This window comes from Epargyreus clarus, unplaced genomic scaffold (genome assembly GCF_041222505.1).
Source record: "Epargyreus clarus isolate Ecla_fem2 unplaced genomic scaffold, WU_Ecla_fem_2.2 ptg000010l, whole genome shotgun sequence".
Taxonomy (NCBI): domain Eukaryota; kingdom Metazoa; phylum Arthropoda; class Insecta; order Lepidoptera; family Hesperiidae; genus Epargyreus; species Epargyreus clarus.
The window spans coordinates 1,452,512-1,477,245 of record NW_027332218.1 but is presented as its reverse complement, the minus strand read 5'-3'; the positions used below and the strand labels follow the sequence as shown (position 1 = coordinate 1,477,245).

Sequence of the window (24,734 nt, the reverse complement as noted above, 5' to 3'; positions counted from 1 at the left end):
TTAAACTGTCATACGGTCGGTAACGTCAAATCAAATGACCCACGTTGTGTTTGTAGCGTTTTATTGCAAAAATAATTTAATTTGTGCAAACTAAAAAACTAATAGTTTTACAACCAGGGCAATTATAACAAGCACTTCAAAATGGCTGTAAGTACTCTTTTCTTACTTTTGCAATTATTTCTAAAAGTTCATACAAACTTTTAAAACTTTACTTCACTTGTTCCTACAGAAAAAAGGCAAAATAAAGATAAGTAAAGTGAAGCGGAACAACCAAACGACGAACAAGATGCGGAAGGCCGGTCAGCTGAAGCTGCAGCGGCACAAGCCCAGGGTCCAGAAACAGAAGGAGCGACCGCGCGAGGAGCCGGAGTACAGCAGCGAAGGCGAGACCGGGGACGAGTGGGCAGACATGCTGGACGATGAAGAGCAGAAGTACATCATGACAAGGATAGCGCAGCAGCCGCAGCTGTTGTCCAATGTGCCAGAGAAGGATACCACTAACAAGTATAATTTTTATCAATTATATTTATAGAATAATTTTTATTAAATTATAGAATTTAATATATTCTTTGAGATTAAGAATAGCATGCTAATAGCATATATTTGGTCCATGTTGCTAGAAAAAATGATGGCAGCATTAACCTCAAATAGGATTGACATCCTTCCTGCGGTCAACCCCATAAGCGATGCTGCCACTGAAGACTTCACTCACCCCTTAAACCTAAAGTTCACGAATTTCACGTACGAAGTTCACGACGACCCGCGTGGCGGAGCGGTCACCATGCCGGTCTGACGCGCAGAGGGTCCCGGGTTCGATCCCCGGCCAGACAGATTTCTAAATGATGAGTTTAGACTTCTGTTTCTGGGTCTGGGTGTTTGTGTATTTGTCTCTGTGTGTGTCCATAGCACCCACGATACAGGGAATCCTAGTGTGGGGCTGTGAGTGTAGAAAGCGTTTATATTAGTGAATGTTATTTCCTACTATAACTAGACACTAATACAAATTCCTATATATCTCTTAAAAATAGTCAAAGCTAGCTGGCTAGCTTTGAGTATAGCTATGCCTTCCCAAGTTTGTCTCATTCTGAATGGAAACCCAGCAGTGGAATAATTATTTATTACATAACGAAAACGAACAATGATAAAATATCATAAGTAAAAAATCTTGAAACAAATTTTTAATGCTTCATTTTCAGTATAATCTTTATAATATTAATTTTAACAACAAAATGTAAAACATTTACTCATATGTGGCATGTTGTAAAATTCTAGACGTGGCACAAAAAGAAAGAAGGAGCGTGCGAAGATCCCCAAAGTGGCCCGCAATCACAGTGACAGCGGTGCCGAGACTGACTCGGACAGCAACAGCGATGTGGAGGAAGGGTATGAAAGGGAAATGGCAGAGAGGCCTGCTAAAAAAATGAGGCCCTTGTTGCCTATCAAGACAAAGGAGGGTGTGTTTGAAAGGGCTGAGGAGTGTGATGGTGAGTACTTTTAAATCCTGTAAAGGCCGTGCCAAACTTCTAGACCGCTCTAAATATAGAAGCGAGTCACGTCGCAACAGGAAATTCTAGACAGCAGCAATTTTAGCAGGACGTAGACAGTGCGGAATGCCCCCGCACTTGTCCGCTGCCTGCTCCCGCCCACGAGTACATAGCTGTACGTGGTTGTATTCGACCGCATTGGATTATTAAAAAAATATATTTTATGTTTATATAGAGATTAATACAAAAACGTTTTTCTAAAATTTGCCACACATGGTTTTACTCCACATTCAGTTTTAAAAGTTTCACAGTCTTACACCATTCTCTATAAATTTCTATATCTTTCGTGATTTTTAAATACAGTCCAACTGTTTCCAGAATAAGTCAGAGATATCATATATATAAAATTCTCGTGTCACATTGTTAGTTACCGTACTTCTCCAAAACGGCTTGACCGATTTTCACCAAATTGTATTTGCATATTCAGTAGGTATGAAAATCGGCTACTATCTATTTTTACCCCTAAGTGATAAGGGTTGTTCACCCTTAACATTTTTTTATTTATATGGCAACCCAATGTTTGATGGGTCAGCTAGTTTTAAAATGTAAAATTACAAATTAACATGATATTGAAATATTTTTCCAGACACAGAATCAGAAACAGAAGATGCAACAAAACCACAAGAGAGCTCTAAACCCGACAAAGAAGATGAATCATCAGATGCCGAGGCAGATTCAGGAATGGAGGGCACAGCGGACGACGGTGATACTGATGGAGTCATCACGGCAGTTGATCTGATGGCTGCCAGGAGGGACAAGCTGAACCATGACAAGTTGAGGATAGGCGCCCTGTGTTCTTCTCTGCTTGAGTGTCCAGAGAAAAAGGTAATGAAACAATTGGTTACTCTAAGTTTTAAAAATCGAAATATTATTGTAAGGTTCCATTACAATTTTCAGTAATAGACTATACAACTTACTACCATCATTATTATTACAATACTTAAAATAATTAAAATTTCTAAGCAAATATATATAAAATATTGTAAGCCACACCTGAGAACCTAACGGTAATGTGCTTTATTATTTTACCATATCTTTAAATTGAAGTGCAGCAGGGCCATATGCATGCAATGGTACAGAAATAGTAAATAATTTATGGTGCCATCTGATCACATAACCAACTTTAAGTTCTAAGTGTAATTTTAGATTATAGGTCTTAACTCTTTCTATGCTGTGATATTCTGGACCCCACACAATTCCGAGTACTCAGTATGCCTTGAACAGAAATCTTAATTTTTACTTCACTCTTATTAGCTTGACCGGTTTGAATGTTTGTAATGGAATCTTTGAACTCGATTTTTACCCACTTTGAACCATCCAATTAATTTAAAATTTTGAAAACTTATCAAGAACCGATGACAATACACGATTTAATAATTTTATCCCATTCGTCTCATCAAGATCGTCAGGATTCACTATTTCTTTGTGCGAATTTTGCATGGTTTTTTTGTTATTGAACTATAATTATTCATCTTAATAGCCATAGTTTATTCTGGTCTCGCTGAGGATAGCAAACCAGACTAAACTAAAGATGACACATAACTGTTTCAGCTAAGAAACCTGTTCCCCATTCTCTACCTGATGGAGGAACGTCTGAAGGATGGAGCCCTGAACCTGCAGTCTGTCCGCAAGCTGGCCACCCTGTCTGCTGCCGAGGTGTTCAGTGATATCCTGCCTGATTACTACATAAGGCATCAGGATTATTCTAATGTCAAGTGTAAGTAATATCTTATTGAAGTAATACTACTTTAGGTGCACAATGCCAGGAAAAAAGTATTGGTGTGACAATTTTATAACCTTATGCTGGTTATATTGTGTTATATTGTGATGGTAATAATGAATTTTTAATGTAATGTACCCACATGTATACCAAATACATGTATATACAACAATTAATACAGATCTAGAACATGTTATTGTGTTTACCTTTAAAATTAGAAAAGAATAAGACTAATATGTATACCTTACAAATCAAGAAATATATCCATAAATCCTATTTGATTTCACCGAAAATAAACTTGCCATATTTTATTTATAATTTTTGTTTAACAGTGAAAAAGGACACGTTAGCAATGTACAAATATGAAAAGGAGTTGCTGGAGTTCTACAAGAGATACCTTCAACGCCTGGAGAAAGCGTTTAGTGTTTTAAGGCGGAAGAAAGGCGACAACAGGTAGATTGATTTCCTTATTTTTAGTCAATAAATTTTTATATTACGCTTTTGTTTTATAGAAGTTCTTGATATTAATGGACTAAAATATTAACTTTTAAAATTGAAATTATTGCTTGTGGTTAAGTCTCTATCTTAAAACGAAAGTTAGCTTAAAATATTATTAGTTGCTGGGAAGATAGTTGATCAACAAACAAAAACAGAGAAATACAAATACAGCTCTTTTCAAATTCGTAACAAATATTTCAATTTGAATAATTATTTGTGCCTTCCTTTTATTAAAAACAAATGAAAATACATCATTAATTTACATACCTACAATTAACACTTTCTATATTTATCGCGCTATATCAGACGATGACTTTGCCATGCGGGTTATAATTAGAATTTATAAATAACACTTACGTTTTAAATTTATTTACTTAAGTTTATTGACCAATCAACAGAAAGTTAGAGTTGATGAATGCTTACATATTTACTTAAGTTTTATACCAATCACCAGGAAGCTGGACGAGTCGACCACGAGCGTGGCACTGGTGTCACTGAAGTGCATGTGCGGGTTGCTGGTGTCGCGGCCTCAGTTCAACTACAGCACCAACATCGCGCAGTCGCTGGTGCCCTTCCTCGACAGTCGACTGCCTCAGGCCCGGGCTATGGTCACCGAGTGCTGTGTCAGCGTGTTTGGTGATGATAGGAAGGGGGAGATTACGCTTACTGTGAGTATTTTAACAGTAAATACATATTGTAGGATTTTCTTTTTGTTTCTAGAAGTTGTTAGTGAGTACTTCACACAACAGATATTTAGGGGCATTCATCTTTATAAGTCAATTCTAACTATGTTTCTGCCCGCCTATCCTACTACTTAACCTCATATGAAATTCTATTTTTCTGTCCCCTATCTCTTCATCTCACAAGAAATTCTTATGTTCAATATGAATAGGTCAATGTTAATTAAATTGTTTTGTAATTCAAAAATAAACATAATTTGTTTAATTATGTCTTAAAGTAAAAATTCAGGTAAAGTTTTCTCGTCAATTTACACGGTTTCTTGAGGGAATAACACGTTATATTTACCGAATCCCCTTTTGCACCACAATTTGGTAATATAGGCCCCATACCATTTTTCAGGCCCCACAGATGCACGAAAAGCACTCACATGGAGGTAGTATTGATTTAGTGTTGTATAAACATATGAACATTGTAACCAGATCGTGAGACTGATCAACCAACTGGTAAAGCGTCGTGGGGAGCGACTGCAGCCCTCAGCCCTGGACTGCCTGCTCAGCCTCAAGATCCGGGACGTAGACCTGGATGAGCAGGCCGATCTGCAGCACAAGAAGCGCCAGGAGGAGAAACACAAGAAGAGGATTGTTAACTTGTCTAAGAAGGAGAAAAAGGTGTGTGTAATGTAATTTGAAGGGTGGTAAAACCAGTATAGTTTGTCAAGGCAGGCTACATCTATCTTTTCAGTAAGTTTACGTTTCGGAAGAAGGGTATAGATAACGGGTTGAGTTACATGAGAGACGACAATCGCATTTGTAATCAGCTTCAAATAGAACCCCTGGTCTAAATGGAGTAGATTATTGATGTCCATAATCAAAAAATCATTTTTTTTCCAAAATAAGCACCAAGTACCTCTTACGTTTAGGTAAACTGCGCGCTCGTTTACTATTTAACTGCATATTACTATATTAAACTGCATATTAAACATACACTTGTTTATTACATGAACGATTTCTGTTTTTATTATCTTCGGAAAAAGTGGACTTTCTATATTCTGCTTTTTATTTTTTTTATTTTGTTCATATTATATTTGTCACTAATAAAAATAAAGCTGTTTTCGATAGATAGATTTTGTACAATCCTAAAATATATACCGTCTTATAAAGGATATTAGTACATCCACAAAAAATATAATACACTAATAAAAAGCATGCTCTATGACGTTAATAAATTTTGGATTAAATCAAAATCAAATCAAATCATTTTTTTTTAATTTAAAATAGGATCTTTACAGAGCACTTTTTGAATGTCATTACAACTACCACCACTTCTCCAGGTGTTTCGTTATGGAGCAGAAGCTCTAAAGTTTCATTTACCTGATATACTCCAAAATGAAAACAACACAATAATAAGCATGCTCTATGAATGTAATACATTTTGAACTAAATTTCATCTACTTTAAAATGAAACAACATATTATTTTCGTTCCCCAGCGCGCCAAGAAGCTGAAGGAAGTGGAGCGCGAGCTACTAGAGACAGAGGCGCAGGAGAGCGAAGCGGCGCGTAAGAAGCAGTTAACGGAGGTCACCCGCACCGTCTTCCATATATACTTCAGATTGCTGAAGGCTGGCCCGGGCAGTGGGCTACTCGCCGCAGCCTTGGATGGACTGGCTAAGTGAGTACTGCACATACTCTACTGCGGGTTTTTTTTTATAATATAGGAGTAGCAGACAAGCATTCAGTCCACCTGATGGTCAGTGGCTACTGCCGACCATGGACATCTGTAATCGGCCACAGACGCGCTGCTACCCCTGAGGACTAAGCTGGAACGTCTCGGAAAAGTATGACTCTCTTACCGCACCCTTCAAACCAGAACACAGCCGAGTTTAACAATATTGTCATGAGGCAAAAATAGATGTGACGGTGGTGCCGCCGGAGTCGAACCACAAAGGCTTTAACCACATTATTATTTATTAATTTAAATACCGTTTGCGATTACTGCTTGCGGTAATGTCTCACAAACAAAATAGTAAAACAAGGATAATAATATAGTAAACTTAAGATAATACACATAAAATATATGAATTACGAACTAGCACAAACAAAGTATCTATATCTTAAAATTAGCTCACATTTAAAAATTATACAAACAAAATTAAAACTTTTATCAAAAGAAATGTGTTGTCTGTTGCTAATTAAATAAAAATAAAAAAAACAGCAAACATTCAGATGAGATTAAGAAAGAAAGATCTTTGTATTCATAGTTGATGCACTAATAAACTCAGTAATTACAATTTAAAAGCTACAGAAATTTCAGGCTTCATATTACTTGCCACTATAAGAAGAAAAAATGTAACCACCACGAGACGCAACTTACCCAGTATTTTATACATACGATACATATTTTTTTCTAATTTCCAATTCCAAGAAGACAATATTCCACATGAATTCGTTTCTAACATTCCATCCATCCATCAGCCTTTTGACGTCCACTGCTGGACATAGGCCTCCCCTAATTGGCGCCACTCCAACCGGTCCCGTGCCCTTTGAATCCAGCGGTTTCCCGCCGTCTTCAGGTCTTCGGTCCACCTGGTCGGGGGGCGGCCTGAACTCCTTTTGCCTACGCGTGGTCGCCACTCGAGGACTTTTCTTCCCCATCGGTTATCGGTCCTCCGAGCGATGTGGCCGGCCCATTGCCACTATTTCTAACATTAATTATACGATACTTTTAAAGGAGTATCGTCTTCAAAAATAATATCCACTATTAGAGAAATACATTGTTATAACCTCTACTGAGAGGTAAGTTAACAGATGTCTTATACATCCTCCAAAAAGTCTCAACAGCGTGTTTCAGTTTTCAGCCGAAACTATACAGCGACATCTATTGACGTTTTTGTTGAACTACGTCAGTGAAGGGTGGCTGACGCATGCGTGAACTGATATAAACCCCAGGGCGGAGAAATTTGAAAGTTAAAACAACTATCAACATTGTAACAGCAGTGTACGCGTACGTGCAAAGTGTGGAATGAACTTCCTCCTGAGGTATTCCCTCAGGACTATGACATGGGGCTCTTCAAGAGGGGTGTAAAAAGAGCTCTCCTTTAAAGCCGGCGATGCATTGGCGACTCCTCTGGTGTTGCAAATGTCCATAGGCGACGGTGACTGCTTTCCATCAGGTAGCCCATCGGCCTTATCGTTTGATTAATTATTTAAAAAAAGTGTTAAACACTGCTGTGTTCTGTATTGATAGGTGCGGTAAGAGAGTATGAGGAGTTGAAAATTAGTTTTCAGGCGAGCCATACGTCTATGGTTGACTTTAGTCGGGACACGGGACTCAATTCAGGGCAATTACAGATGTCCATGGACAGCTATTGGTACTTTATATTAGGTGGATTGCAGGACTGTTAGCTTTTTCATATAATAAAAAACCCTAAATTCGTGTTTAAACCAACAAAAATGTTTAACTGATTAAATATTATAAACGCAGTGATTACTTGCTTGTTAGTTATTTTAATCTGATAAATTAAGTATGAATAATAATGATTTTAAGGTGGTAGGACCCTCTGTGGTTCGACACCGGCGGCACCACAACTACACCTATTTCTGCCTAATAACAGCAGTGTTAAATGCTGCTGTGTTCTGGTTAGAGGGTTGTAATTATGGAGACACATTTATCTGAGGTTTTCGAGCATAGACTTCAGGGGCAGCGGCGCATCTGTGGCCGACCTCAGGTGGAATTCAGTCTTTATTTGGGGTTGATTACAGATGTACATATGCAGCAAAACCTACCAACAGGTGGATTGCATGCTCGTCTGCTATTTTAATATTATAAAATAATTGGCCACGTTCTTTTTGTGTTAATATAACGGCTAACGTTATACATACATTGCAAAAGTGTCAAATTCAAGTTCAAGAATGCCTGTGACAGATGGACAAACAGTGGAGTCTTAGTATATATAGTCCGCGCCAAACTGCTAGTCCGCTCTGAAGTTGCTCCGCACAACTACAAACATATACTCCGTAGCAACGTAAGGGCACACTAACACAGCTACGTACCCGAGGGCGAGAGTGGTACTCGGCGTAATTATATACTTTTACTGTTATCTTATGTCCTACCCATGTTCTTGCAAATAATATTTGAATTTGACATTTTACTTAACAGATTCACGCACGTGATCAACCTGGAGTACTACTCGGACCTGGTGTCGCTACTGTCCCGCTTAGTGCGCGATGAGGCAACGCCGCTACGCACGCGGTTACAGTGTGTTCGCGCCGTGTTGCGTGTGCTGGCCAGTGCCGGGGACGCGCTCAACATAGACCCCGCGTGCTTCCACACGCAGTTGTATTGTGACGCGCTCGCTGTGCACGCAGGTTAGTGAACATGTGCATATATAAACGCAATATGTGCACACACAGGACACGTATAAGACAAATAAATAAATACTTGTGAATAAGCACACACATACAGAAACAAATACGCACACTCAGCCTTACCGCACCTATCCTTTCACAAATATCGAGAGAATAATATAGCAATGTATAGAATGACTGACTATAAATTTGCTAAAAATATTATGAACTTATTGCCTTTTCATAATGAGAATGACAATATATATGACTATGAAGAACTGAAATAAATATATTCATAAGTTTTGATAAAGTTAAACAATTACTGAGCACAATGTCTTGAACATTGATAATTTGATCAATGATAGCGAAAAAATGATATGACAATAACAGGAATAATTGGTGGCTTATAACTAAGTAACCAATTTTTATATTTATCTTTCAATGTTAAGTTCATAAATGATCATAACCATTATTATGTAATCCAGGTGCAAATCACAACGACGCGAAGATAATCCTGGAGGCGGTGTCGCAGATATGCGCGCGCGCCCGCCGCGTGTCGCCCGCCGTGCTGCAGGCCTTCGCCAAACGCCTCACTACGTTAGCCACACAGTTGCATCCAAATGGGGCCATCGCGGCGCTCGCCCTCGTACATGACTTAGTACAGGTAATGATAATTAATCTTGTTGTTGTTATTATACTTTCGCACATTAATATTGTTATTTGTTGTACTTACGTTCGAAAATGACAAAGTTGATATTTTGAGAAATATTTTTGTGTGTTGTAAGATGAAAACCGTGATAGTTTATGTATCTGAAATTTAGGCTTTTATCTTCGATGTGTTTTATCCGTGAAAATATTGTGATTACAATAAAATCAACATTTCAGTTTTGTATGTTAATAAGAGATGGTTTAAGTTTTTCGAACAAAGATTCCATACCTCCTGAGACACTGTTATAAAGCTAATATTCAGTGAGCTCTTTGAGTTTCTTCTAACCGCTACTAAGTCAGAAAAGTAGAATAAAGGGTTAAATGATGTTCTGTTTAATGTTTTCAAATTTTTTGGTCATGTTCAGTCACCATAGTGATAGACATTTAAACCTAAGAGACGACCCGCGTGGCGGAGCGGTCACCATACCGGTCTGACACGCAGAGGGTCCCGGGTTCGATCCCCGGCCTGACCAGATATCTAAATGATGAATTTAGATTTCTGTTTCTGGGTCTGGGTGTTTGTGTATTTGTCTATGTGTGTGTCCATGGCACCCACGATACAGGGAATCCTAGTGTGGGGCTGTGAGTGTAGAAAGCGTTTGTTTATTATCTAATCTATAAGAGAGCATACTATTAAATTGTATTGTTAATCTTCCAGCACAAGTCAGTGAGCATGCTACTAGAGCCGGACGAGACAGCGGGCTCCGGGCGCTTCGACCCGCTGCTACTGTCTCCCGAGCACTGCAACGCACACTCCGCGGCGCTGCACGAGCTGTGTGTTTTGCGCCGACATCAACACCCCACTGTGCGCGCCGCTGCTGTAGCACTGCTGCAGGGCAGCTGGCCGCAGGAGCTGGGAAAACTGTGAGTAGAGCTGATAGAAGCTTTCAGTAGGCATTGTGGTAGAAGGTGCTACTGTGTCTCGCAAGTATTTATACTTATTACACGAGCTTTCCACGCCGCCGCTATCGTAATAGCTCACACTTGGCCACAAGTGTAGCTAAACTGTGTATTTTTAGTATAGTCACAAACTAACATCAAACAACATTATAACAAACTCTAAATACAAATTGGATTTTATGTAAACCTGATCACAGATGAGTTGTACGTTTCACACCCTTCAATCGAAATTCAAAACTTACTTCACACTAAAAATAGGTCATCCCCAGCTTCATTGGTATACAAATTTTAATTTACAAGATAAATACAAAACAATGAATAAAACTATCGTCATTTACTAATAACTCTAAACAATAGTAATTAATAGGTTGATACAACTACAATATGTGTGTAATTTTCAGGTCCCCCATAAAAATATTCGAAGATTACGACGCTTCTCAAATGTCGTTTAAGCCAGCGGTCCCTCCGCCCAAGAAAGTGGACACGCCCGCCAAGACCAAGCCCGCTCACACTTGGACGCAGTCCGACTTCAAGACGCACTGCGAGAGCATAGAAACTAGTGTTCACATGAAATTAAACGAACCTGTTGTAAGATGATTTGAGAAAATAAAATAGTGGAATTGTATATTCGTAATTTTATTGCATTCAAACCTTTGAGGATTAACGTGAAGTGAGGTGACAACTGAAAATATGTTTTTTTGTAAATTTAATATTAAACAATTGAAAATGTTCGCACGACCATTCTAGTTCTTGTATAAAATTTCTTGTTTAAAACTTACATTTAAGTATTCAATACAACTTATTTTCATCAAATATCTATATTTTTTATTACTCAACGTCACTTACTCTTTATATATAATATATAATAGATACTAGGCACTCGGTGACATTAAAAATTATTAGTAATAAATTGTTCATAATAATAAAACGTTATTAATAAGGGCATTTGGCACGAATCTATATTGTAAAATAACGAATCACTGGCAAATCTTCTCATTCCACAGTTTGATGTTATCCAATAACAGCTTGATCTTCTTATTGCGCGTGGCCTCCAGCAGGCGTTGGGACTCCTCTTCTTGACTTTGAATATAGTCACGCATTTCCGATAACTTTGTTCGCCAACTGCAAAAAGATAATGATTGCTCAGTAAAAGCTAGCACGTAGCTATAACTAAGACGTGGGTTCCGCGGATTATATGTGAAATGGCAAAATATTACAAATGTTAGCTTATTGTTGTAGAAATACGATTATAGTTTTAGCTTAGTTACTTCAAAGACCGTTCATCGTTATGTTCACTGACATTTTCCTAGACGGGTTGAGCGACAAATGTAAATTCCGCCTTGGGCGCTTTACAGGTCCATTTTGACATAATGAATTTTTGAACGTAAAAAGTATTACGAGTATGATTCGTTAAATTCATTGTTTTGTATTTTTTCCAAATGTTACAGATGTTAATAGTTACTTCTTTGTTTTTTTTTTCGAGTTCTCTATATTAGTGTAGTATTTTTTTCAAATATATATGAACTTATTAAATTACCCGTTAAGATAAACAGAATTATGCTACTATTGTGCGAATGAGCTGCCACCATTTTTAAAAGTTAGCTTTATATTGGTATAGTCCACGCCAAACTGCTAGTCTGCTCCTAATAAAGAAACGAGTTGCGTCACAATAGCAAATTGCAGATATAAGCGGGACGAAGACGGAGCGGGAAGCGGGCGAAGCGGGTGCCCTTATGTTACGGAGTATATGGTAACTAAACCTGCGCGCAACAACTTCAGAGAGGACTAGAAGTTTGGCGCGGACCATACATAGTAAATTACGCACGCGAGATCCTGCTTCTCCCAGAAGTCAGCATCTGTCTCCACCCTGGTGTAGTGTTCCTGCAGGCGTTCCAGCGCTCCCCGGCGCGAGGCTAGCTCGGCACGCTCGGCGTCCCAGCGCGCGGCTCGTTCCGCCTCCGCGGCAGTCTCGGCGTCTAGTGCCTGTTGCTCTTGCTCCACTGTGGTTTTTAGTTTTGCTATCTTGGCTCGGGTTTCATCCTGTTAATATAAATTATCATAATTAAATAGTTCTTAACTTAATATTTTGTTGCATGGTATTCTAGTATGTTAGAATGAGGTCAAATGGCTTCATTCCTTTACTTAGGGGATGGTAGATTTAATGTTCAGGCACAGTAATCGTGAAGTTATAATAACTGCCCCAATTTTCTATAATTATTTAATAGTGTGTGGAGTTTAATCAGTTATTCTTCATTTAATTTATTATCTTATTGTATTTTGCAAACCTCATAGTAGAACACACCTGACTATAGCATGTACATATTATCTGTGTAATAATTGTGTTTTTGCAAATAAAATAATTTAAATGTAAATTCAATTAATTAATTAATTTTTGGAACAAAAACAATGATTTGAGAGGATGTCTTAGATAGTCTCAAGATATAAAGTGTAGACTACTCTACTCTAACTCTACAGTTAGAAGGTAGTATGGTTGGGTACAACAAATTGGAAACAAGGAGGGATTTAGCTTTGGTTACATATATGGCCAACTTATTGAAAGGGAAGGTGTGTAATCCGGTAGTACTAAACGAATTGCTATTGAATGTGCCTGACAACTACGTATTGCGAAGGCCGCGAAGGGGGCCGCCCCCCCCTTTATTAGCGGTGCGCAGCGGGCGAACTAACGTGCTTAACAAAGCGCCTATCACACGCGCCTTGCGTACTTTAAACCTCGTTGCATATTTCATTGATATATTCTCTTGCTCTCTGAATGAATTTATAAAAACAACACTGTATGTACTGTGCTATTTTTATTAAAAATTAAGGAACCATACTATCGCTTTGGGAAGGGCCTGTAATGATATTTGATTGTGTAAAATAAATAAATAAAATTCTTTGTGGTTCGACATTTCTATTCTATTTCTATTTCTACCTATTAACAGCAGTGTTAGGCGCTGATGTGTTCCGTTTTGAAGGGTATGGTAAGGGAGACAGACTTTTAAAAGGTGTTCCAGCTTAGTCCTCATAGGTAGCGGCGCATGTGTGGCCGACCGCAGATAGGAATATTCACGTTAAATGACATATATTAATATTTTTATGTTGGATGAGAAATATCCTTGCGTAACATCCTAAAATTCAATAAGATACAGTTTGATTCATAATAAGGTGTCCAAAATGTATATAAAGGTGTTGACCTATTAAGAAAAACGTTAGAAATGGTAGTTAAATAAATTAAGATTAATTCACATTTTCTAATATTTATATCAACTTAATTTCGTTCTATACAGGAATAATAATAAAAAACAAAGTTTCTGGTAGAAAATTAAAATGTGATAATGTTAACACAATCGAAATCCAAGATATGTATTTCTTGTGCTGTCATTTTTAAGTTTCGTTACTGATATTATTCATTTTCGTGATTGTAATCAAACTCGAATGTATTATCGTTTTCATAGCGCGTTTGTTAAATTGTGAATAATTGTAAAGTTTTAGTTTTTTGTTGAGTATGTTAAAGTTTGTGTGTCTTGTTAATTTTGACAGTGACATTTCTTTGTTTATATTTTGGACACCTAATTATGAATCAGGCTATAGTGTATATAGCGTGTCACCAGCAGCGCGGCGCGGTGCCGGCACAGCGCGCTGCGCTCCCGCGCGCAGCCCGCCAGCGCCGCCGCCAGCCGCGTGGCCAATGCTCGTAACGCCTCCACCGCGCCGCACACGCGAGCGCCGCACTCCGCACCCATCAGCTCCCTGCACACAACACGATAACATTTTAGTAAAAGCAGCGACGTATATATGCGATATCTCGCCGCACCAGTACGCTTTGCGCTGCCGTCTTGAATAAACGCTTTTCTACACAAATATAGTCCGCGCCAAACTGCTAGTCCGCTCTGAAGTTGTTAGGGACAATTTCAAGCATATATTCCGTAGCAACGTCAGGGCATACTAACGCAACTATGTACCAGTGCGCGAAACAGACAGTGGACGCATGCCTGAAAGGATGCTGCGTTGTCTTCATCCCACTAATATCTAAAATTTGCTATGCGATGCGACTCGTTTTTTATATTCAGAGCAGACTAGCAGTTTGATGCAGACTATACCTACCGTCTCTCATTCATGTCTCCAACCCATAGTTGAATGTACCTACACTATATATTTTTATTGTCTTTCTTTCTCACTTCTTACATCCTTAAAGCGTATTGCTTAACTCCAATATGTATTAACGATATAACAAATCTTATCTGAATTCAAACAGAATGAAAACCCATTAGAATTAAATTCTGTGTCCACCGTCAACCGTATACCAACTATATGCTTATTTCAATTTAAACACATTCTGTACATAAACAATACAAGTTTACTCACTTTTCGTCAATCGCGAGTGAAGATAACTCAGGGAAGTGAGTAGACAAATGAATGAGTCCCTGCTTGTACTCTACACAGCAATCCAACGTCTTCTTCTGCCACAGAGCCAACTCTGTTTCTTTGCTCAACACCATCTACAACATAATTTAATTCTCATATAGTGACTTTATTGGTTACATAAATAAAAATTGCTTAAGATGGGTGTGACTAATATAAGGTGTTATTGACATTTTTAATTATGTTTAGGCTAAAAGAAATCTAGCCTATAGTACAATCACATCTAATTCTTCCATATTTTATTTATGCAACGTATAGGCATAATAAATATGCACATATTATATGCTCAGAGTACCATAGACATTTTTTTATGTAATGAATATGATAAACATTAACTTTCAATAACACGTCCAGAGAAGACGCATCTGGTCATATGAATCTCGCTATCAAAAAAATCTAAACATATTGCAAATATACAAACATAGAACTGACACTATTGGAGCAGGACCGCGCTCCAAGTCGTGATTACATCGCCTGGTCGAGATTTCCTTGTCAATTTTGCAAAATATGAATAGTGAATCAAATCACCGCTGCTTACTAGAAATGCAACGAATATTCGGCTACTATTCGGTATTCGGCATATTCGGCTACTTTTTTATATTCAGTATTCGGCCGGATAACCGAATACCAAAGTTTGGTAAAAAAACACATATATCAATCACAAATGGTTAATTTTCATACATAAAATTAAAATAGTACTTAAAATTTTGTCAGGATTGGATACATTTTCGCGTTTGCTGACCACCACTTGTAAGGGTCTGCTGTCGGATTTAGGTGAACAGTTATTTCAAATAAATATTAATGTGGCAAACAAACAGTGATATTTAAACACAAAATTAAACAAATGATGCGTGTCGTGACGCGATCTACATGGAAATGAAACAAATATGCCCGCTCTTTTGCCGAACATTCGGCCGCCGAATATTCGGCTCTTCGGCCAAGTGCGTAGCGGAATATTCGGTATCATCCAAATCACTATTCGTGACATCTCTGCCGTTTACCTTGGAGACCTGGTCGGCCAGGGCGCGCTTGGAGTCGTTGACGCGGTGCAGGTAGTCCACCTCGTCCAGCAGCCGCGTGCGCTCCGCCACCGACAGCGGCTGCTGCTCCACCTCCGCGCTGATGCGCTCCAGCTCCGCGCTGGAATGTACAACAATATGTTAAGTCATAAAAAATCATACAAATTGTATACAGAACTAAGTTTTCAAGTAGATATTAATTTGAATACAAATGAGACATATACACAATGATTTGATAATTAATAGGTCGTCGTAAACCCATTATTGTTTATGCTTATATATCGCAGAACACAGCTCCGTGTTATATTCATAGCAAATTAAACAAATGGATGTATTTAAGTTCTTAAAGTATTATTTATTCAAATGTGTAACAAAATCTAGCTTCCTGTCTACTCTAGCCTTTTCAACATTAGCATCGAGTGTATGTGCACGGTCCCTGTAAGCTATGCGGCTACGTTCGTCTTCAACCGATGCTAGGCGACTCGAACGCCACACACAACTGCTCCCAGCACCAACGCTGCGCGTGTCTTGGACGAGAGCAGTTTCCATGTTCTAATTTACCTAGCCGTCTCCACGTCAGCATCGATCGCCCGTAGCAGCTGCGTGCGGTCAGCAGCGAGGGAGAGTTTTGTAGCCGTATCGGTCTCCATACGACAACGAGCAGACCGCACGCCGCGTATAACTGCTCCCATCGTGTATACGTGTTATCATTGACGAAAACACGTCATGAGTTAACTCACCTAGCCTTCTCCACGTCAGCATCGATCGCTCGCAGCAGCTGTGTCCTATCAGCAGCCAGGGCGAGTTGTGCCGCTGCATCGGTCTCCAGGCGGCGGCGAGCAGCTCTCACACCGCGCAAGGCCACTCCAAGCGATTCGTGTCTCGCGCGGACCCTCGCTTCTTCTGCACGCGCTGCTAGCTCTGCTTCATCTTCTAGACTCTCCTCTAACTCTGGAAAGAGAATAATTAAAGGTGGTAGAAATTTGTGGTTCGACTACTGTGCCGCCACACCCATTTCTGCCACATAATAGATGTGTTAAACGCTGCCATGTTCTGGTTTGAAGGGTATGGTATGGGAGACAAAGTTTTCTGAGAGGTCCCAGCTTTAGTCCTCAGGGGTAGCGGAAGCATTTGTGATCGACCTCAAGATAGGAGTCAATCGTATCTGGGGTTGATTACAGATGTCCATGAGCAGCAGTAGCCACTTACTATCTATCAGATGGACCGCATGCTCATCTGCCACATCATTTACAAAAAATCGCTTCACCGATTAATAACTTTTAAAATGTGTGGTAAGAGACATACGTTATTTAAACTTTGTCCTCGAGAATAACCTCTACACATAATGCTCCTAAGATACAGCAGTACTTTAGTGGACTTGAAAATACATTTATCCAAAATCTTGACACAAATCTTCACAGATAACATAATATTTTACAAGCTTTCATATATAACACAGGACCTACTTTTTATAATCTGTTGCAATTTCTCTATCTTCTCCTCATCATTGCCGAGAAGCGCCGTCAGGTTTTGCAGATACTCCTCATTTAGGTCTTCAAACTGATGATCTGGATCTTGAAACCTACAAAATCAATGAGTATATTAACAAAACATATATAAAATTTTAAACCATATAGTTATAATAGATTCATAAATATATGTGGTTATGGCGAATTTCCGCTACTCGTCAAGAGATGGCGCCACGAGTATCCTGAATCACGCTAACAAAGTTTTCTCAACGAGTTGCATAATTATATACAAGCTCCTGAGACTGTTGGCAGACGGCCGCTCCCCGGGCGGTCATGCATAACCTAGCCCGGCCCGTGATCCTTTGCTAAAGATTTATTCAACATTCCAAAACACTTGAAATATTTGAGTATTGTACTTTTTTATTTAGATCAAACAAGACTTCGACTTGAGGATTTTTTTTTATAATATAAGAGTAGCAGACGAGTATGCAGTCCACCTGATGGTAAGAGGCTACTGCCGCCCATGGACATCTGTAATCAACCCCAGATAGGATTAGATATTCCTACCCGAGGTCGGCCACAGATGCGCCGCTACTCCTGAGGACTAAGCTGGAACCTCTCGGAAAAGTATGTCCCCCTTACCACATCCTTCAAACCGGAACACAGCAGCGCCTAACACTGCTGTTATTAAGTAGAAATAGGTGTGGCGGTGGTGCCGCTGGAGTCGAACCGCAAAGGGTTCTACCACCTTCAATTGAGGAATTTCAATACATTACTGTTGCATAGCAGCGTAATAATTACCTGATCCAACACTTGTTCACATAGTCTCTGCGTAGCAACGCCAACTCGTCTTTGCCGAGGTACAACCACTCGTCGAGCACTGGTGTTTCCTAAACAATATGAAATAGTATTTAACTAACGACACATAGTAGCCACATCGTACATGGTATATTGATATCAGCTTGTATCATTTTTTTTTCTCGATGGAGAAACCTTCAAAAGGTACCCGACGACGTGGGAGCGACGCCGGGTTATGTAGGATTTGTTATTTGGTCGTCCTCAACGCTTGTTGGAGAACTCCGGGATCTCCCAACGGAACACAACCGGAGCCCTCCAAGCGCGATGCCCAACGGGCTCTCCCCTGGGGGAGCAGTTTTCGCTCCTCCCACACCATGTAGTGTTTACGACGGTATGCGACCACACATACCGCCGTCCTTCCCGGGGTCGCTTGCTGGACGGCTAGAGCTCCCACTCTTGCCCGCAACCCCGGAAGCCCCCTTTTAGTCGCCTCCTACGACAGGCAGGGGATACCGTAGCCCTATTCTAGTTCCGGAACTACAGGAGTTGTTGCGGTTGCGTTCCTTTGGAAAACTCGGAGCCCTATTTCTCGTCGAGTGTCGTGTCGGGTGTCGCGTAGAGCGTCGCGGGGCGGTCAGTGTGTCGTGTTGGGCGTTGCGGGGCGGACGGTGTGCTTTGTCGAGTGTCGTGTGGGGTGTCGTGTGGGGTGTCGCGGGGCGGGCGGTGAGTCGTGTCAGGTGTCGTGTGTCGTGCAGTCATGTGAGGTATCGCGGTACGGGTGGTGGGTCGTGTGTCGTGTGAGGTGTCGCGGAGCGGGCGGTGTGTCGTGTCGCGTGTCGTGTCGGGTGTCGTGTCGGGTGTCGTATCGGGTGTAACGAGACGGGCAGTGCACTCACGATGTGCGCCAGCATGTCGAGCAGGTAGCCGAGGAAGGCGAGCGCGTGCGGGAAGGCGTGCAGCGTGTTGACGGTGCGCAGCCACGACTTGGACAGCGCGCCCGGGTACAGCAGCCGCTTGCCCACGTGCGGTAACTGGGGACAATGGCCAGATTAAATTATTTAAGCCCTTCTATGTTTCAACTAGTTGGTAAAAACATTCGGGGTTTAATTCCAGGGGCTCTATAGCTTCACCTATTTGCCTTATTAAAGAATTTTCCGAATTGCTTTAATAAGGCAATCCAGTGGTGATAAGTTACTAAATTCTGGTTTGAAATTTGTAATAAGGTAGAGATATACATATGAAGTATTTCTTAGCTGGGTTCCAAGAGGTAAATTGTCAAACTTAAATTAAATGTCCATTTATAAATTGAAGATATTCATGTGTTTTTTTGTGAATATTAATGAGTTTAAGAGATGGATTTCTTACTATAGATATTGCCAAATCATTACAAAAAGCATATCAGTAAATTTTATTATGAAATAGTAAAATAGATATACAGTGAAACCTGGTTAAGTGAGACATCAAGGGACCTGCAATGTCGTTTCACTTATAGAGGTATTCCACTTACCCAGTGTCTCAGATATACAGGTATAAATAAATATCTGTCTCATTTACGTTTTTGTTACGAAGTTGCTTAATCCATGTTAGCAAACACTGTTCAAGTTCAGGATATTCTAATAAACGTACACGTTTTAGTTTTCCTTGTCCTTCAGAACATTGTGATTCAATTTTATGTTTACTCTGAATTATTCTACAAAGAGTAGATTTTGCCACATTAAATTCGGCACAAACTTCTTCGCGTGTCTTCCCACTTTCATAAACGGATATTAACTTCAGTTTTTCACGTAATGATAACGATTGTAGCTTTCGTTTTGACATTTTTCAAATAAACATCTGTATGATAGTAAAGCGAAACTAAAACTGAAGGTAATTAAAGCTCAAAATTTGTACTTACGTACTTGGAATTACGTGTGGAATTTGTGGGTAGAATAAGAATGAGTAAACAAACAATGTTATCTCAGTTACAGAGGTATATGCATATAAAATTTACTCGCTGTCTCAGTTATAGAGGTAACTATGATGATAAATCGAAAGAACAAATCCCAGATATAGAGGTTTACCTCGTCCCACTAACAGAGGTAATTCAGTGCCAAAGTGTTGGGACCTCAGCATGAGTTCCAGTTATGGAGGTTTCTCACTTATCCAGGTCCCACTTAACCAAGTTTCACTGTAGTTTTTTAAATATAAAAGTAGATACTTTTATATTTAAAAAAAAGTTTCTGATCCACACCACACTGTATTCAGTGAATACCAATCAAATGATTGTTTTCATTCTACTTCAAATATCGACTTTTCGCTGCAATTCCACAATGGATGTAACTCGGGAATGAGATTACCACATGCCTTAGTGGCATAGTTGTTGTTGTGTTCCTTCGTTCCGCTAATATCTAAATTTACTATTGCGACACGCCTTGTTTCTATATTCGGAGCGGACTAGAAGTTTGGCGCGAACTCCGCCTACCTGACTAGAAGTTTGGCGTGAACTCCGCCTACCTGACTAGAAGTTTGGCGTGAACTCCGCCTACATTGGTGACATAGTTGTCGTTGTGTCCCTTCGTCCCGCTAATATCTAAATTTACTATTGCGACACTACTTGTTTCTATATTCGGAGTGGACTAGAAGTTCGGCGCGAACTCCGCCTACCTTGGTGACATAGTTGTCGTTGTTGAGCTTGCAGTCCACGTGCACGGCGGCGAGCAGCGCGGCGGCGATCTCCACGAACTTGGCGATGGTGAGCGGGCGGATGAGCGCCAGCGCGCCCGGCCAGCGCGCCGCCAGCGCCGCCGCCACGCGCGTGTACTCCGCGCGCTGCCACGCCACGTTCGAGATCGGCCTGCGGGTTAACACATAGGGGCATAGATTAGTAAACATTACTCACTCCTAACAAGAAAATGTACCCAGTTTTGACAATTGGAACACTTGCGTAAAAAAGTTATGCCACATATCCGTGCTAAAATGTTCCTAAAATATTTGAAATAATTATTATGTAAATACGCAGTATTAGTCATTTATTCGTAAATTTTCTCTAAAAATGTTTTTATTTGTCAAGAATTCAAAAAAAGAACTTACTAATAAGCCGTTTGTGGCTTCATTCAATTTCAAGGCCGCGAAGTATCTTTACTAATCTATGCATAGGGGTGATCATTAGAGTCGATATTGGGTTAGGAATTGTACACATAGGGTGAATCACACAAACCTATATTGAGTACAAATACAAGTCTGTGGTGAATCATTTGAGAGGTAATATTTGAATGTTCAGATATAAAAGTATCTCATCTTTTAAGGAGGTAGAACCCTTTGTGATTCGACTCCGGCGGCACCACCGCCACACCTATTTATCCGTAATAACAGCAGTGTTAGGCGCTGCTGTGTTCCGATTTGAAGTGTGTGGTAAGGGAGACAGACTTTTCCGAGGCGTTCCAGCTTAGTCCTCGGGGGTAGCGGCGCCGGTCTGTGGCCGACCTCAGGTAGGAATATCTAATCCTGTCTGGGGTTGATTACATATGTCCATGGGCGCCAGTAGCCACTTACCATCAGGTGGACTGCATGCTCGTCTGCTACTCCTATATTATAAAAAAAAAAAATCTTATTGGAGTCTGATAGGAGACTCTGTTTTATTAAGAAGTGAAAGCAAGTGAGTATATGACACAATAATATTAAGAGGCTTGGGTATATACAAGTTTACACCCAACACCCTTACAACTTAGGTTCAGATTCTTCTTAACTTTGACAAAAAAGATATTAAAATAATTCAATAGACAACCCTTCTTGGCGGCAACCTATTCATATAATAATTATAAAAACGACAATATCCACCCACCCACATTACACTACTACTTCAAAACCTTAAAAAGCTATAGGGATGTCTATGTTAAAACGTCAATGCCACCTATGTCATTAACCGATAAGCGACCGATTACGACCATTACCGACAGACGGACACCCGGACCGATCCGATTAAAATAATCGACAACCGATAAAATAGTCCTTTATCTGTGTTTTTTTAAACCCCCTAAGGGTAAGGAAACTCATGTCTAGCTTCTACAAAAAGTGGCCAACTACTGACCCCTTGTAGATTATATTAGCGTTTGAGGGTGGAAATTTTCTTAGAGTGCGGTGATAACAACATTCAGTGGTTAAAGCCAAATTTACTTTGTAAATATCACGAGAGATTCCATACTATTACCAAGGTTAAAAAATCAATATCCATTGTCATTCTTGAAGAGGGATTCCTTTATGTTTCAAAAGTTTAAAAATAACCAACATAGTTTTTTTTAAACTTTGATTATATTAACTATATATTTACCTTTGATCTTTCACAGTAACAAATGCCAAGGCTCTATCCAATGATGTCTGCCAGCTACGATTATTGCGATCCTCACATGGTGTTCTCTGCAATATTATAGAGATAATGCAATGTAGCTTTGTCTTTTTTAGCTTGAAAACTTTGGGCTTTTATGTAAAGATGGTGAAAACCCTTTCTGGTTTGATCCTGGAAGCACCACCTCCACATCTATATCTGCCAAAAACAGTAATGTTCATTGTTGCTGTGTTTTGCTTCGAAGGGTGTGGTAAGGTCGAGATACTTATCTGAGATGTTCTAACTTAGTCATCAGGGGTAGCAATACATCGTGGTCAACCTGAGGTAGGAATCTCATCTTATCTGGGGTTGATAACAGATGTCATAAAAAACTTATAAGCAGTATACCTAACATCCAATGATTAAGGTTTATAAAATAAGAATACATAAAATACATTACTAATTTTTTATTAAAAAATATTAATTTATTAAATATGTAAAAGGTATTTACCACTGGTGTTGTAGTTGGCCTGGAGTAATGACTTGTGCGCAGTGGAGTTGTGGTTGGATTGGACTGCCCATACCTTGCATCTCCGGTTTGAGAACGAGATCTCTGCAATAATATAAAGCACATTTAGAAAAAAATTAGTAGTGATAACTAAGGACTAGAGAATTTTTATTTTCATTTTTATTTATATGTAAAAAAGATGGCATTAAAAAAAACGTTAATAATTATTATTAAAAAAAAAAAAAAGACAAACCCACTGAGTTTCTTACCAGATCTTCTCAGTAGAGGTCGCGTTCTGATCCGGTAGTAGTTTAAGAAAAATATTGTACCTGACAATGTGTAAGTGCCATTGTTGGCCTATACAAAATAAATATATATTTCATTTCATTTTCATTTAAGACTAAAAAGATACATTGGATTTTCCAAAATTATGTGAATATTACAAATTAATTTTATGCATCAAAAATTAAGAAGTTGTTGAGAGGAAACCTATATACCTAGTAGTTCTCTTTAGTGTTCTTGAGGTAGAGAGATGAACGCAGCGACAGATCAAGAGTTCTGACTGCCCTAAGCTAATTACGCAGACGCGCCCCCACCGTAACGATATACCTCAAAAGTAATAAATTACTTTTGACTTTGTTTACTAGCATGAAATTACAAGTGCCGAAGACACAATTTTGGCGCGCTCCTCCGATCCTCGCGCCCTAGGCTGCAGCCTAATTAGCCTACGGGTTAATCAAGCCCTGGATGAACTGGACATCCCATAATTCACTTGTATATTACTTTTATATTTCACCTGTCATTTGATGCACTACATTACTTTATCATAATTTCCACATAAAACAGATGCTCATACACATAAAAAATATACAGAAAAATTACTCACCCCAGTCAGCTTAGTAGCAGAGGCCTCCCTGCTCAGCCTGCCAGCTCCGAAGGTGCCTCTAGAAGGTTCTGCGCTACTCGATCTGTGTCCTGTGGTGCTGGGGCGAAGGTTGTCTGTCGAGAGCCGGTCAGTGGACCCTGGACGACGTGGTTTCGGGAGCAACGACGGCTTCCCTTCAAGTCTATAATAACAAGTTTAATTTGTACTAAGTGTAGATGACAGAAGTCTTCCATAATCATTTTCTATAGGCTGTTTGTTTTATGTACTCAATTTTAGTGTTTTTATTTATAATTCTTTACAATTTATAAAGGAAACTCAAAATTCAGAATGAGTAAGTAACGAATGCATAAAATAAGCAATAGAATAAGTTGTTCCTTTACCTTGATTTACGTATGACGGACGACTGTCCAACTCTTTGTCCAGGCAACATTATTAACTTAGGAAACTACTTTTTGATTAATATTTACACAATTCTTTTAAAAATTTTGAACAGTTTTATCTCAAACACAAGTAACAACTTCAACGTAAATCGAATTTCAATTTTGAAAACAAACAACCGTCATCTATGTCTAACATATTTTTTTAAGATATATGGCCTTAGATTCTGAGGTTTTGCCAATTACCATTAGCCGCAGTAGACAAAGGCTTAATTTGAATACTATAGAAATATATTCATATGGTAAGAAAAGTATCAAGTTATTAACATTTAATGTGCAATTTATTAATCTGGACTTCACATAAAATTAAAACTCATCAATAAAAGATTTAACAAGTTACAGTATCGAATACAATCAAAATAACGTATTCGTTATTTATTCCGGAATCTGAACTGTAGGTAAAAACTATATTTATTAAAGTCCCTCAAGAAACTTCTGTGTTTCATCTACAAGTTGTGGAAAAGCAGGGTCAAGCAAGCATAGTTTTGCAAAATTGGAAA

At 39.3% G+C, this 24,734-nt stretch overlaps 2 protein-coding genes across 2 annotated transcripts; one reads left to right on the top strand and one right to left on the bottom strand.

The window, feature by feature from the left end:
* The first annotated feature begins 2 nt into the window (after positions 1-2).
* On the top strand, positions 3-11,020 carry Noc3 (Nucleolar complex protein 3). The gene is made up of 13 exons (XM_073077048.1): positions 3-147; positions 230-504; positions 1,273-1,484; positions 2,131-2,369; positions 3,096-3,261; positions 3,597-3,717; positions 4,217-4,430; positions 4,923-5,111; positions 5,931-6,112; positions 8,600-8,808; positions 9,273-9,451; positions 10,154-10,359; positions 10,797-11,020. Exons 1-13 carry the CDS (start codon positions 142-144, stop codon positions 10,990-10,992), a joined length of 2,394 nt encoding a protein of 797 aa, XP_072933149.1. The 5' UTR covers positions 3-141; the 3' UTR covers positions 10,993-11,020.
* Ndc80 (kinetochore protein Ndc80) lies at positions 11,016-24,351 on the bottom strand. The gene is made up of 14 exons (XM_073077046.1): positions 24,178-24,351; positions 23,798-23,978; positions 22,915-23,016; positions 22,410-22,495; positions 20,747-20,936; positions 19,000-19,134; positions 18,107-18,195; positions 17,303-17,418; positions 16,577-16,787; positions 15,819-15,957; positions 14,761-14,894; positions 14,004-14,145; positions 12,221-12,435; positions 11,016-11,517 (listed from the first exon to the last, which is right to left on the bottom strand). The coding sequence occupies exons 1-14, from the start codon at positions 24,225-24,227 to the stop codon at positions 11,373-11,375; spliced, it is 1,935 nt and encodes a 644-aa protein (XP_072933147.1). The 5' UTR covers positions 24,228-24,351; the 3' UTR covers positions 11,016-11,372.
* Positions 24,352-24,734: the final 383 nt, after the last annotated feature.

Excerpts from the sequence above, each read along its gene's own strand:
- Noc3 (XM_073077048.1), top strand. Across the intron at positions 3,718-4,216 it reads CGGAAGAAAGGCGACAACAG|GAAGCTGGACGAGTCGACCA; the intron begins GTAGATTGATTT and ends ACCAATCACCAG. Across the intron at positions 10,360-10,796 it reads CCGCAGGAGCTGGGAAAACT|GTCCCCCATAAAAATATTCG; the intron begins GTGAGTAGAGCT and ends TGTAATTTTCAG.
- Ndc80 (XM_073077046.1), bottom strand. The coding sequence starts at position 24,227 with ATGTTGCCTGGACAAAGAGTTGGACAGTCGTCCGTCATACGTAAATCA. Across the intron at positions 23,979-24,177 it reads TCCGTCATACGTAAATCAAG|ACTTGAAGGGAAGCCGTCGT; the intron begins GTAAAGGAACAA and ends TTGTTATTATAG. Across the intron at positions 17,419-18,106 it reads GTGAACAAGTGTTGGATCAG|GTTTCAAGATCCAGATCATC; the intron begins GTAATTATTACG and ends TTGATTTTGTAG.